We start from the raw sequence: 13,364 nt of genomic DNA, 5'->3' as shown, positions 1-13,364 counted from the left end.
AAAAAAAAAAAAGTCCATAAAATCTTGACCTGTACTGTTCTTTTAAAGATATCTCTGAGTGTTAAGTGTTAAACACAGTTACTAAGCCTACCTTTTCATCAGGGTCATTGTTTTGTCTACAAGGTCACAACCTTACTTGCTTTTCACAGAGTGAGGCAAATAAAATCAAGAAGGAAGCGGAGGATCTAGACCGTCTAATTGACCAGAAATTAAAAGATTACGAGGACCTCAGAGAGGACATGAGAGGGAAGGAACTTGAAGTCAAGAAGCTTCTGGAGAAAGGAAAGACTGAACAGCAGGTTGGTCTGATTTGCAGGCGGCTTCATCCCTTGCGGCCAGCTCTGGAACTGTGCCAGCGTGAGCTATGTCTGTGACGTGACCCGGCACAGGGGCTGCCAGTCCTCAGGGATTCAGAGGCAGAACTTGTGTGGGGAGCCCCGGCCCGGCTGCCCCGTGCTGGCAGGTGGCAAGGTGGGAGGTGCCTGGTCTGGTAGGAGGAAGAAGGGAGTCACCTTGGAGGGTGTGTCCTCTGATCCTGCCATGTGTTTGCAGACTGCTGACCAGCTCCTAGCCCGGGCAGATGCCGCCAAAGCTCTTGCAGAAGAAGCTGCTAAAAAGGGACGAAATACGTTACAAGAAGCCAATGACATCCTCAACAACCTGAAGGGTATGAAAGACTCACACAGTAGCATCAGTTTCTATGTTTTCTTCACTAAGGCGATTTCCTTTTTTTTTTTTTTTTTTTAATTTTTACCATGAGATTTTCAAAATATACACCATATGAAAGGTGAGTGTATAACAGATCCCCTAAATCGATCACCCAGTTCAACAGTGAATGATTTTTACTACATTAACTCATTAACTTCATCCCCCAACCTCCACCCTACTTTTTTTTATACTGAGGGATTTCAAAGAAATATCCAAGAGCTCATGTCATTTTACCCCTTTGTACCTCAGTATGAAAATAAAACCAAAAACAAGGAAATTTTCTGATACTAGAATAACTCGTGTTATCAAGATATACCTGTTTAGCTGGCTCATGTTGGTAAACGGAGATTATTTTTAATTTTCTCTGCCAGTAGCATCTCAATCTTTGTGCCTTCTGTCCTCATCCAAAAGAAAAAAGAAATGTGCTCAATTCACTGGCAGGTCCTGGACTTGTCTCTGCTAAAATAGCCCGTAGGGTCTATAAACATGGAAGCTTTCCAAGATAACAGTCGGCTATATGGACTCTGCGATCAGTGGGATTGGGTGAGGATCCCTGACCCACCTCGTACTTCTGTGACTCCTTGGGGGGAAATTATCTCCCTCTTTAATCCTCAGTTCTCATGTGTAAAAATGATACAGTGCCTGCCTCACAGGCATAGAAAAAAGCTCTTTACTCAGTAGCTAACACATTTAGTGAACACTAAATAAACTGCAGCTTTTAATACTGGTTGCCGTGCAGTAACGGCAGACTTACTGCTTTGCACGAAAATAAACTTCATTCTAGAAACGTGTTCTTCATAGGAATCTATGAAGCTGGGCGCTTCGTCCTTTAAGGCCGTCTGTGCCGTTTTTCATTTTTCTCTCCTGACGGTCATTGTTCGTAAAACAGAATCCCGTTGCAGCTCCCTAAAAGGGTCCCTTCTGGCTGGCTGAGAGTCCAGTTCACATGCGTTCCCTGAACTTGTTTTATTTTAGATTTCGATCAACGAGTGAACGATAACAAGACTGCTGCAGAGGAGGCTTTAAGGAGAATCCCTGCCATCAACCAGACGATAATGGAAGCCAACGAAAAGACGAGGGAGGCCCAGCTGGCGCTGGGCAGTGCTGCCGCGGACGCCACCGAGGCCAAGAGCAAGGCCCACGAGGCGGAGAGGATCGCCAGCGCCGTCCAGAAGGTGTGTGCTTCGCCCTTCTCCCCAACAGTCTCTGTCCCTGTGTTTCTCTAGTCCTCTTCCGGTTTCTTTCCAGATCCCTAAAAGCCCTTGTAGGCTTCTTCCTCAACTCCAGTAAGATTATCTTAAACTTTGTTCATTTTTTACTGGGAAGTTAGAGTAGTTAAGTACGTTGACTGAAGAGGGAGAGTCATTGAAATCATTGGAAGGGCCCTTGAACATTTCTGCTGTTGTCTCAGCGGCAGGGTCTACGTGGTGAGGAGGGGGATGGCTTCATGGGCCCATGGCGTGCCCTGCATGAAAAAAATCACACTCTTCTCAAATAAACACAGTTCTTTGACACGGACAGCTGACTTTTTTTTCAATCTGTGTAGAGTTCCAGGTCAGTAAAACTCTCAGGCCCCTCTTTCGAGCATATTTTATATCTGAGCCCTACCTTATTTAGCTGCCACTGCTAGGATTCTTTCTACTCATCTCTTTTTTCCTTTTTTTTTTTTTTAAAGGTTTTACTTATTTATTGAAGAGGGAGACTGAGCATGAGCAGGGAAGGGGCAGAGGGAGAAGCAGACTCCCCACTGAGCATGGATTCTGACATAAGGCTCCATCCCAGGACCCTGAGAGCGTGACCTCAGCCAAAGTCCTGTGCTTTAGCCAGCTGAGCCACCCAAGTGTCGTCCTCTTTCTACGATCACCCTAAGGAATAATTTCTTTAAGCTGGCTTTTTCTTATTTAAAGGAATAAATCTGTTTATTTAAAGGAGAGATTGGAACAGATTCTCAAAATAATGTGTTTGAGAATTCACATACATTTTTTAGTTTGCTTAGAACAAGTTGGTTTTAGGATTAATTATATTTTATAAAATACTCCTACATCAGGATCACGGTCTTTTTGTACCTTGTGATGAACAGCCAAGTAGAACTAGGCTACTGCATTTGAACTGAAAATGTATCCAAGTCAAAGGATCTAACCAGTATGATGTGCTGGGAAGTGTACACCATTTAAGTGTTCTATTTGCTAGCCATGTGACCTCAACTAAAAACAGCAGTGATAGAACAAGAAATATTAAGGACAAATAAGAGGAAAGAAATGGAAGTGTTTTATAAAATATAAAATGCTGTTTTGTTAGGCGGTAACGCTAGCTTTTCTTTCCTTCCTGTTGTTTGGAACCCAAATAAATGATACTCCAAATCAGCATATAGTGTAATTTCCTGCCCTGTTCTTTCTGGGTTATATTTTCGAACCATTGTACAGATTATAAAAGGTGTGGGAATGTAGCTTAGAAAGAGGAAAGCTTTTCTTCATTAGTAGTTCTTTATTGTGTGCCTAGAACGCTACGAGCACCAAGGCAGAAGCCGAAAGGACTTTTGCAGAAGTTACAGACCTGGATAACGAAGTGAACACTATGTTGAAACAACTACAGGAAGCAGAAAAGGAGCTAAAGAAAAAACAGGAGGACGCTGACCAGGATATGATGATGGCAGGGATGGTAAGCAGTTTGGGCCTGTTTGCTCGTGGGCAGAAAGTGGAGGGTGTTTAATGACAAGGGTCTCTCCGTCTTGTTAAGAAGAGTCTCTTTCATATTGACTTCTGTTTTTCGTTGTGTTTTCTGGCCAAGAATCGGGTTAGTAACTTACATAGAAGACAAAGAATTTGGATCTCTTGTGGGGTTATTGCACAATTGTCCTGTCCCAAAGCTTCTCTCCATTAAAAGCAAAACATTCTTTTTTACACATTGAAGTTTTAGGACATTAAAAAGTATGTAGTTGTGTTTTTGGATGGGTGATTCACACATGGTATAAAATCAGAAAGAAATAAAAAGGAATACAATGAAAAGTTAATTTCCTTCCTACTCTTGTTATCCCAGCAACTTACTTTCTCGAGACAAAGACCAGTTTCTTGTGTTTCATTTTTGATGATGACAAAAACATACCAAACTTATATCTAATTTATTTATTTTTTATTTTTTTATTTTTTTACCTTTTGTGATGATGTATATACACAACACTGTTGGTGACAAAACTGACTGAGGAATGCACGGCCCAAGAAAGAACAAGGGTGTATTTTTCAGTTGTATGCTATATTTTGTTTTCAAAGTGGAAACATAACTTTTCCGTTCAGTCTGATTACAGTCACCATAATGAACTTGTTTAATTGTGCACTTGCAGCCCAAGCAAGGGACCCTTTTCCCACTCTTAGGGAAAAACAGGCCTTTTACTCTGGCTGATTTTCGCCTTGGGACAGGAAGGAGAAATACTAACCCTGTTGATCTAGGTAGAGAAGACTCTAGGAAAGCGTTAACAGGAAGCACCCTCGTGCAAACACTATTTTAGTTCACTTTTTGGGTTTTGTTTTGGACGGTCTTGATTTTCTATAGCAAGGGATGGTTCAGAAAGGAATTCCCATATAGGAAAAAATACCCATTTTTCGTATGTGCTGAGGGTCTCTGCATTTCATATTTGTTTGTTTTTTTTAAGATTTTATTTATTTATTTGACAGAGATCAGGTAGGCAGAGAGGCAGGCGGGGGGTGGGGGAAGCAGGCTCCCTGCTGAGCAGAGAGCCCGACGCAGGCCTTGATCCCAGGACCCTGAGATCATGACCTGAGCGGAAGGCAGAGGCTTAACTTTCTGAGCCACCCAGGCGCCCCTGCATTTCATTTTTAATATGATTTTTAATATGGTGGGTTTAGAGCCTGTGGAAAGGAGGAAAAGGCTATGTTCTTGATGAGCTTCGGAAAAGAGGGTATGGATTCCGCTCAGAGAGTGGAAGAGCATCCATCTTTGTTCTTTCTGGTAAATAACTTCTGACGAACACAAAGCAGCTTCACGCACCCTGTCCCATTTGTATGGACGTCAGTCCTAAAGGCATGGCACCGAGCCCGTGTTGTTTGAGTCTGTCACATCACTTTTTTCGTCAAAAGAGTAAAGGCTGATGGTTGTCCTGGAAGAGGAGGCTGGAGCCCGCAGGTCGCACGCTGTAGCATCGCTGTCTGCCGCCCATGGCGAAGTCACTCAGCCTCTCCCAGGACACGCAGAAAAGCCTGTCAGGGCTCAGTGAGACTGGCTGCGACTTCCGCAGAGGTCCAGCGTTCATTTGGGAAGTTTTTTTTTCCCCTCACACATTTCCTTTTTTTAAAATCTTACATTGTTTCTATCCAAAAATGCTGCAGTGTCTTGAGCCAAAAACTGGGGAAAACAATTCTGTGGTGGGGAGCTCAAAGCCTCTCACTTCTATCCTGACTGGATTTATTTGTGAGAGCATCTGTTTTCTGATATTCAGACACTTCCTCTTCCATTGTCATTTCCTGTGACTCACACACAGGGTATTTGTTCAGGTTTTATGGAATTTTCCCAAATACATTTACCTTTGGTTGATTTACAAAATGTAAACTATGTATCACCCCGGTTTGTGCGCGTGTGAGTGTGCACTCACAGGGGAGGGGTGCTACAGAAGGTGTCCCTTGATTACGAAATTTTGCTGAGAATAGGAATTTCCAATAATCAAGTCTCTAAGAGTGTCCTGAAGGACATGTTTTGGTTCTAAAACGTACTTTTTATGCTTGTCCTTAAAAATCCCTTTTTTCTGCTTGATGAATTTGGTCACGAATCCACTTCCATGTGTTCTTGAGTGAGAAAGTGAGAAAAGTACATGATATTGGCCTTTTTGAAATATACAGTCAGTGTAGGTATGGAGACTACCTACTTGTGATTGTTCTATGAATTAACAATAGCAACATTTCACCATGAAGGTATACCGAAAGACACCCCCCCCCCAAAAAAAAAAGCCAAAACAAAAGCAAACCCCATACAATGAGAGACTGTCATTTCACGAGTCAGGAAAGAGGAAGCCTGTGAAAATTGGACTTGCTGGCTGATTGGGGGGAAAAAATCTCAGGAACATGAGCACACGCCATCAGAACTGTTGGCATCTATCATCTGTCCTTTTCCCGGTATAGGCTTCGCAGGCTGCTCAGGAAGCCGAGATCAATGCCAGAAAAGCCAAAAACTCCGTTACCAGCCTCCTCCACCTGATCAATGAGCTCCTGGAGCAGCTGGGTAAGTGGCTGTAGAGTCATTGTGGGTGGCCTCCGGATTCTTTGTGCTGCTGCTGGGTCTGATACACTGAACACAAAAGCAGACGCTACAACATGACCATTGTGTGAACTGAAACAGGGCTCAAGGTTGTATTAATTCAGCAAGAAATTACGAGGTCCTTCCATGGCATGTGACCTGAGTCCTGCAATCTGACCACAGTCCAGGGACTTCGAGGTGGCTCACTTGCGGCCGATGTTTAGGATAGATGAGCAGTGACTGTTCTTAGCTCGTCCTGCTGGCAGGGCCTCTTTCCAGGGTTTGAAGTCAAGGATTTCAGTGGGAGAGTGGGAGAGCACTTTAAACTGGAGATGACTTCCCTGCCTGGAATTCTGCTCATTTGCTCATTAAAAGGAGAATCTGATGAGGTGACAGCTTGTCAAAAAGAGAATAAGCTTGATTTTTCAAGGAAACGCAAGGATGCTGAAACGCTCTTTTAATGTAGTGTGATAGGGAGCAGGCTTGGTCACAAGACAGATTTTGTCGCAGCCTCCATTACAAAGTGGTGACACTCCAGCCCATACAGCTTCACGGCAAGGCATTCTGCTTTAGCCTTGAAACTTTGGTCAGTGTTTTGTTTGGGGTTGTTTGTTTGTTTGTTTGTTTTGTTTTGTTTGGAGGGTGGGAGAGGGTGTATTTTTTATGTCTCAAATATCAAGAATAATAAATTATGTGCTGTCAGATGGGTTTTAAAATGAAAGGAGCTAGAAGATACAGCTTTTTGTGCCAGAAAGAGCTGAATTTCAAAGTTAGTTGGCTTGGGTTGGAGTCTTTATTTCGTAGGCTTGTAAACTGTGCAAACTTGGGCAAATTACTTAACATCTGAGAATCACTGGCGGAATATGGTCCTGGGAGAATTTAGTCAAGTACAGTATGCAAAAAGTCTTGAGCACTGTATGGCCATCTGCTTTCATTAATTATGGAAACAATCCTTTCCAGGAGAACCTCCTTTTCTTGCTAATTTTAAAGTGAAGCTTTTGCTGGAATTGTTTCAACATTTTCATCCCTGGCCATTTTCCATAGGAGGGCTCCAGATAGCGTCTAACTCCTAAAGGCAGGACAGAACTCCCCGGAATTAACTCAGACTCCCTGGAAGCTGAAGAGCCAAGGGCTTAGCATTCTAGCTTGAAGATTTTTATGTTCAGTAGATGGCATTGAAATGACATACAGTTTACATATATGAACATGAAAATGGTATTGTGTTACCAGATGACCTTCAAACCCGCACGTGAGGCTTAAGACCTCAAGCACAGCAGCTGTGTATTTAGACAACATTTCACAAAAACTGTTTACTCAGACAAAACATCCAGCCCATCCATTATATGCTCTGACCTGTCCTTGCTGAGTTAGGTCCGCGTTTGTACGTGCTCTGCATTGTTCATGCCCTTGGCGCGACACGAACGGTCTACAAGTCTCCTTTGCAGGCCACCATGGCATAGTGGCAGCTGCTGGCTCCATTTATACGAGAGACTAGTGGAAGTGCTTGCGGAGTGATGTGGTAATTCTTACTGAAAGCATCTGTTTCCTCCTGTGTCCTTTCTGACTCTACAGGGCAGCTGGACACGGTGGACCTGAACAAGCTCAATGAGATCGAAGGCACCTTGAACAAAGCCAAAGATGAAATGAGAGTCAGTGATCTCGACCGGAAAGTGTCTGATCTGGAGAACGAGGCCAGGAAGCAAGAGGCCGCCATCATGGACTATAACAGAGATATCGAGGAGATCATGAAGGACATTCGCAACCTGGAAGACATCAAGAAGACCTTACCGTCTGGCTGCTTCAACACCCCGTCCATCGAAAAGCCCTAGGGCCATCTTTCAGGGCTGGAAGGTAGCACCCCGCAACCGGGGAGCTCTAGTGAGGCCACAGAGTGCCTTAACACAAAGATTACATTTTTTTCAGACCCCCACTTCTCTGCTGCTCTCCACCACTGTCCTTTTGAACCAGGAAAATTCACAAAGCTTAAAGAGAAGCAAGTCAGACATCACGAATCGGGAACAAAGGGTTTTATCTGATAGTCTCTCTTCCACGGAAGGTGCTCCCTTACCCACACTTTCCCTTCTGAGTCGCATGAGGACATGGCGTCTTACGTTATCATACGGTGGTGTAAACACTTCGTGGGAATCATTGTCTGCCAGGGCTGAGCAAGTAGCCCTCCCTTTTGTCCCTGTTGCCAACAGAACCTCCTCAGTCTTAGTACTCTTGTTTCTATGAAGGAAAAGTTTGGCTACAAGTAGTAGCGTTGTGATGGCCAGTATATCCAATCTATCGATAAAGAAAGTGCACCTACATCTACTACCCCTCCTCCTTTTACGCAAAAGGAAATAAACATCCTGTGCCAAAGGTATTGGTTACTTAGAATGTCAAGAGCCATCGTCAGTTGTTTTAGCTCTTTTGAGTATAGGACACTGAGCCATCCACGGGTAAGGATGCAATTGTTCCTGACAATCTCCAGGAGAATGAGGCTGCGGAAGTAGGCGGAACGTTTTCTCATATGTTAATAGTTGACTAGGAAGATACACTTTTTTCAGATCTTTGGGCAGCTGATAAATCTGGATGGGCAGCTTGCACTCACCAATAGACATCTTCTGATATTCCTAGAAATGGAATTTATACAGAAGAAATAGGGATATGATAACCACTAAGTTTTGTTTTTGTTTTTGTTTTCCCAAAATCAAACTAATTCCTAGAGCTTTTTTTTAGTGTATTGGTCTTGGAACTAGTGCTGGTATCCGGTAGAGAGCAGTTGGTCCCTAAGATCTTGACAAACCAACAAGAAACAAGCTGCCTTATCCTGGTCTTTCCTAGCAAAGGGATAAAACGGAGATGCAGCTTGTACGGTCAGGATCCCGTATATCCATTTTTCTTCCATTGGGGAGAGATGACACCTTTGACCCTTATCCTCAATTATCTTCTGACGTTCCCATCTTCTAGGATCGCGCTACACACCTAGTCTGCCGACTCCTGGTGGCAAACCCTTGCACTCAGTCTTCCACACAGCTGCCAGCACCATCTAGTTCCTGCACTTTGTGACCCAGACCCACTCGACACCTTCCCTCTCCGTGCAGAGGGAGGCCCCGTAGGTGGAGTTGCCTAGCTGGCTTCTCGGCTTCGGATCCTCAGGTCTGTGGTTCTCTCTCAAGACCACGGCGTGAAGATTCCCCTGCCACACAACCCCTTCCTCCTCCCAACCCACCTTCGAGAAACATATATAGCCTTTAACACTATGCAACTTTGTACTTTGCGTAGCGGGGGGAAAGAAACTATTATCTGACACACTGGTGCTATTAATTATTTCAAATTTATATTTTTGTGTGAATTTTTGTTTTGTTTATCATGATTATAGAGTAAGGAATTTATGTAAATATACTTGGTCCTACTTCTAGAATGGCACTGTCTGTTCACTTCTTCACGGGATTCTTCCCTATCACTGGCACAGCGTGTCTGTAGACCTCCTTCCCTTCCGTCTGCGGGTCTTCGCACGGCGTCTGTCCCCCGCGCTCAGCCCTTCGCCTCGCGTCCGCGACATGTTCATTTTCTAGCGCGAATGCCGACCCGCTTTCCCTCCACCCACGGCCGCCCCGCGGGGTGCCTCCCGCCCTCCTCCAATGCAGGCCCGGGACCCGAAACCGCGGCCTGATGTTCCCCAGGCCCGCTCCCGCGCAGGCGGTGGCGGGATGTGAGCGCATTTTGCCGAATGGCATCTTCGGCATCAATGTGGGTCTAACCGGGAATGAGCTGCAGAGGCCCTTCCCCACGGTGGGAGCTGGACGGGCCCGTTTGAGGGGGGAGTGTGTGACCGCTGAGCGCTCAGAGGGCCTCAGGGATGGTGGACAGACAGGTGGAGTGGGAGCGGCCGAGTGTCCGGGTTCACCCCTTGCCGCCTCCTGGCGTACCAGAGTCGGCTCCAAAGGCTTTGACTTGGCACACCCTGGCTTTCTCTCGGCTGCTTCTCCCAGGCCTCTTCTGTTGCCAAGTTTTCACATCAGAATCTCCTAGCTGGTTCCTCGTGTTAAGTGGCCACCTCCTAACAGAGACATTCTGTTCAAGGTTGCGGGACAAGGACCGTAGATCAACTGCCAGGACAGTTTCCCTCTAGCCCGGGGGTCAGCCTCACACCAGTCAGTCTTAGGCTGCAGTGAAATTTGGAGTGTTTTGTTGCTTTTCTCCTTCTCCATCTGTGTAGTATATCTTTAAACAGAATTTTATTTTTAAAATAAAATCTCTTTATAAGACAATACCTGCATTACACTCCTGCAATATACATTATTTTATTGTATAGTTCTAGTTACCTGTATTTTATGTAACGAAACCGACAGGGTGGCTGCTGCAGAATGCTGCGTGTCGTGGCGGGGGGCGGGGCGTCCAGCTGTGCCCTGGAATTCTTCCTTGTAACCCCAACGGTGGCCCTTTGGTATGTGCCTTCACTCTAGCTGTTTGCCTTAATCTCTACAGTCTCGCTCTCCAGGGTGGTGAATAAAATGCAACACTTGGCATTTTTTTATGTTAAAAAAAAAAAACAGTATTTTATTTATAATAAAATCTGAATATTTGTAACCCTTTATATTTGTGTGGCCTGAGTGTGGTACTGAGGACAGAGGATGTTTTGAAAGGTATGATGAAGAGAAAGCTGCTCATAATACCTTCTTTGGGTGACTTATTTTCTTGAGAACAGTCCAGTATGTGTGTAGGTTACATGCTCTACATGTGTGTTTTTATGTGTATGTACATATATGTGTGTATGTATTATATATACAAATAACACACACACACACACACACACACACACACATATATATTTTTTTTTTTTTCTTTTCCCTTCTCATATGGGGCTACTTTGGTATGGTCCAGAGGCAGCCAGACTTTTTTCTGTAAAGAGCTAGACTGTACATACTGTAGGCTTCGCAGGCCCTATAGTCTCTGTTACACCGACTTCGCTCCTGCAGCATGACAACAGCCCAGACGATGTGTAAACCAACGAGTGTGGCTGCGGTCCAACACGACTATTTACAAAGACGGGCGCGGGCCCAAGGGCTGCCATGTACCCGACCCCTTGGGGTGTTATTAATGCCTGCTTAGTGACACCTGAAGACTATTTTAAAATCACCTGGGCTTCTTCAAGTAGCAGCTGTCTTTCTACCTTTACGCCCATAACATCAGCTAAAGGGGGTCTCTTCAGGTGATGAAAACCACTCTCCGTGTAAGAGAATAGAAGTTAGTGACATGCTGAGCTGGCAGGCCCATCAGCTCATCGTGCCTCTCCCCACCCAGAGGGTCAGGGTTAAGGTTAGGCTGGAGTGACCTGAGGCCAGGTGAAGCGTTGCGGATACAGAGACAGCTTCGGTTTCCTCCTCTGCTCGGTTCATGGCCATGAGTCCCTGCGGATGACCCGCCACCTTCCCGGTCTTCTAAATCCTTGTGACTATGATGACACCTGGGAAAAACCTGAACTCCTCCTCTCCATTGGACTTGCTCAGAGAGAGCTTTAGAGGGCACCCGTTCCTAGCTTTCACACATACCCTGTTCTTAAGCCGTCTGTAGGACCTGATTCCCATGCAAGGACAACTTTCTAGTGCTGAGTGGGATTTTAAAAATTTGCTCCTATTCCTTTTGTTAGTTTAGGGTCAGCAGTTTCTCCAAAGTTGGTATCGGCATAATCTGGTTCAAAATATCCCCAAAGGTTTACTCCTTAAAGTAAGGCCCCTGATGAATCTGAATTCACCAGCCCCACATCACCAAGCTCAAAATGGAATGGCTGCAGAAGACTTCTGCACCCAGAAGAACCACCAAGGAGAAAGGCAGATGGTACCTGCTTCATAGGGTGAGGAAGAACCCATCCCAGGGAAAACACATCTCCCCAGGGGACCAGAAACAAGACAGTTGTACATAGCAGGTTATTTTGACTGTTCACACTAAGCAGGGTTAAATGAAGGAGATATTAATCATTGGACTGAAAAATAAGAAACTTCCTAGTCAATAATCTATCAGAGGCTCCAGAAGCATGGAAACCTGGTTTCAGAAGTTATCAGCTAGAGTGCCTTCTATTTGTACTGAGTGCCCCAAGAGGAATAGATCTGCTGTACACAAGTGACATTATAGGGGCGCCTGGGTGGCTCAGTGGGTTAAAGCCTCTGCCTTCGGCTCAGGGCATGATCTCAGCGTCCTGGGATCGAGCCCCGCATCCGGATCTCTGCTCAGCAGGGATCCTGCTTCCTTCTCTCTCTCTCTCTGCCTGCTTCTCTGCCTACTTGTGATCTCTGTCAAATAAATAAATAAAATAAAATAAAATAAAATAAAATAAAAAAGTGACATTATAAACAGAAATTAATTATATGCGGGGCGCCTGGGTGGCTCAGTTTCAGCTCCGGTCATGGTCTCAGGGTCCTGGGATCGAGCCCCACTTCAGGCTCCCTGCTCAGTGGGGGGTCTGCTCCCCTCTCCCTCTGCCCCCACCTACTCGTACTCTCTCTCTCTCTCTCAGCTAGGTGAATAAAATCTTTTCTAAAAAAAATATGATATGCTTAAGAAAAGGAAATACTTAACAGAAGTCAAATATAAAAACTTCCTGGATGGGAATTCAAATAAGAGAAACCTCAACATTTCCAATGTTGTTGTAACATGTCTTTTCTTTAACTCTTCTGCCTGCCAATGGTTTTCTTTCTCCTTTCTGTTACAGGAGAACCTGGGGTCAAGATGTCCCTTGCTCTGTTGACATTGGTCAGTCCTTCCTTGTGTCCACCCACCCCCAACCCCAAGCCTTGTACTGGCTTCTGGCATTGCCACGTCTTTATTGATCAGGTGTCTCTCCCCGACCTTTCCCCCCAGCCTCCCTACTACTCCCCAACATCCAGGTCTGTGTATTTCTGTCCACATACAGGAAGTGGGCCCTGGGTTTTCTAAATGGTCTAAAGGTAAAATCAACCTTTCTCATTTGCCTATTCTCTCATTTCTGCTACTTTTCCCCTGCATGAGCAGAAACGGGGTTTATGGATGCTTGTCAATGCCCTTTGTCCCCTCCTTTCAGTATCATTCTGCTCTCCCAGGACTCCCACCGAAGAAGGGATTTGCAGGAAGATAAGCAAGGGAACAGTGCCCACCACACACAGCCAGCTCTGCCAGCGGCAACCGGCTAATGTGATCCGGGCCGAGAGGCCCTTCGCTTGGCATCCCAGCCTCCGGTTGCCACTCCCAACACTGCGTGTGTCTGCCAGTTTTACCCACAGCCCATCTTGTAGGCATCTCTGGCTCCTGGCCCACGCTATAACATTAGTTCCCTTTCTTTTTCCCTAACTCCTGGGAATGGGCCTGGTAAGTTTCAACAGCTTGGTAAGTGTTTCATCCTGTTTGCATGTGTGCCTTAGAGAGCCTCTTAATGCAGGCCATGCAGGGATTGC

The 13,364-nt window shown here is 45.3% G+C and overlaps 1 protein-coding gene across 1 annotated transcript in view; it reads left to right on the top strand.

Annotated features, from left to right (window-relative positions):
* The window catches only part of LAMC1 (laminin subunit gamma 1), a 126,386-nt gene extending 115,852 nt beyond the window's left edge, over nt 1-10,534 (top strand). The window contains exons 23-28 of the mRNA XM_032862676.1: nt 150-299; nt 553-667; nt 1,684-1,883; nt 3,208-3,366; nt 5,835-5,934; nt 7,522-10,534. Coding sequence (XP_032718567.1) covers nt 150-299; nt 553-667; nt 1,684-1,883; nt 3,208-3,366; nt 5,835-5,934; nt 7,522-7,778 — 981 coding nt within the window. The 3' untranslated portion in view covers nt 7,779-10,534. The remainder of the gene's footprint in view (nt 1-149; nt 300-552; nt 668-1,683; nt 1,884-3,207; nt 3,367-5,834; nt 5,935-7,521) is intronic.
* Nucleotides 10,535-13,364: the final 2,830 nt, after the last annotated feature.

Source organism: Lontra canadensis, unplaced genomic scaffold (genome assembly GCF_010015895.1).
Source record: "Lontra canadensis isolate GAN:19392208 unplaced genomic scaffold, GSC_riverotter_1.0 scaffold24, whole genome shotgun sequence".
NCBI lineage: Eukaryota > Metazoa > Chordata > Mammalia > Carnivora > Mustelidae > Lontra > Lontra canadensis.
The sequence above is the reverse complement of the archived record's forward strand: the minus strand, read 5'-3'. Positions and strand labels throughout refer to the sequence as shown.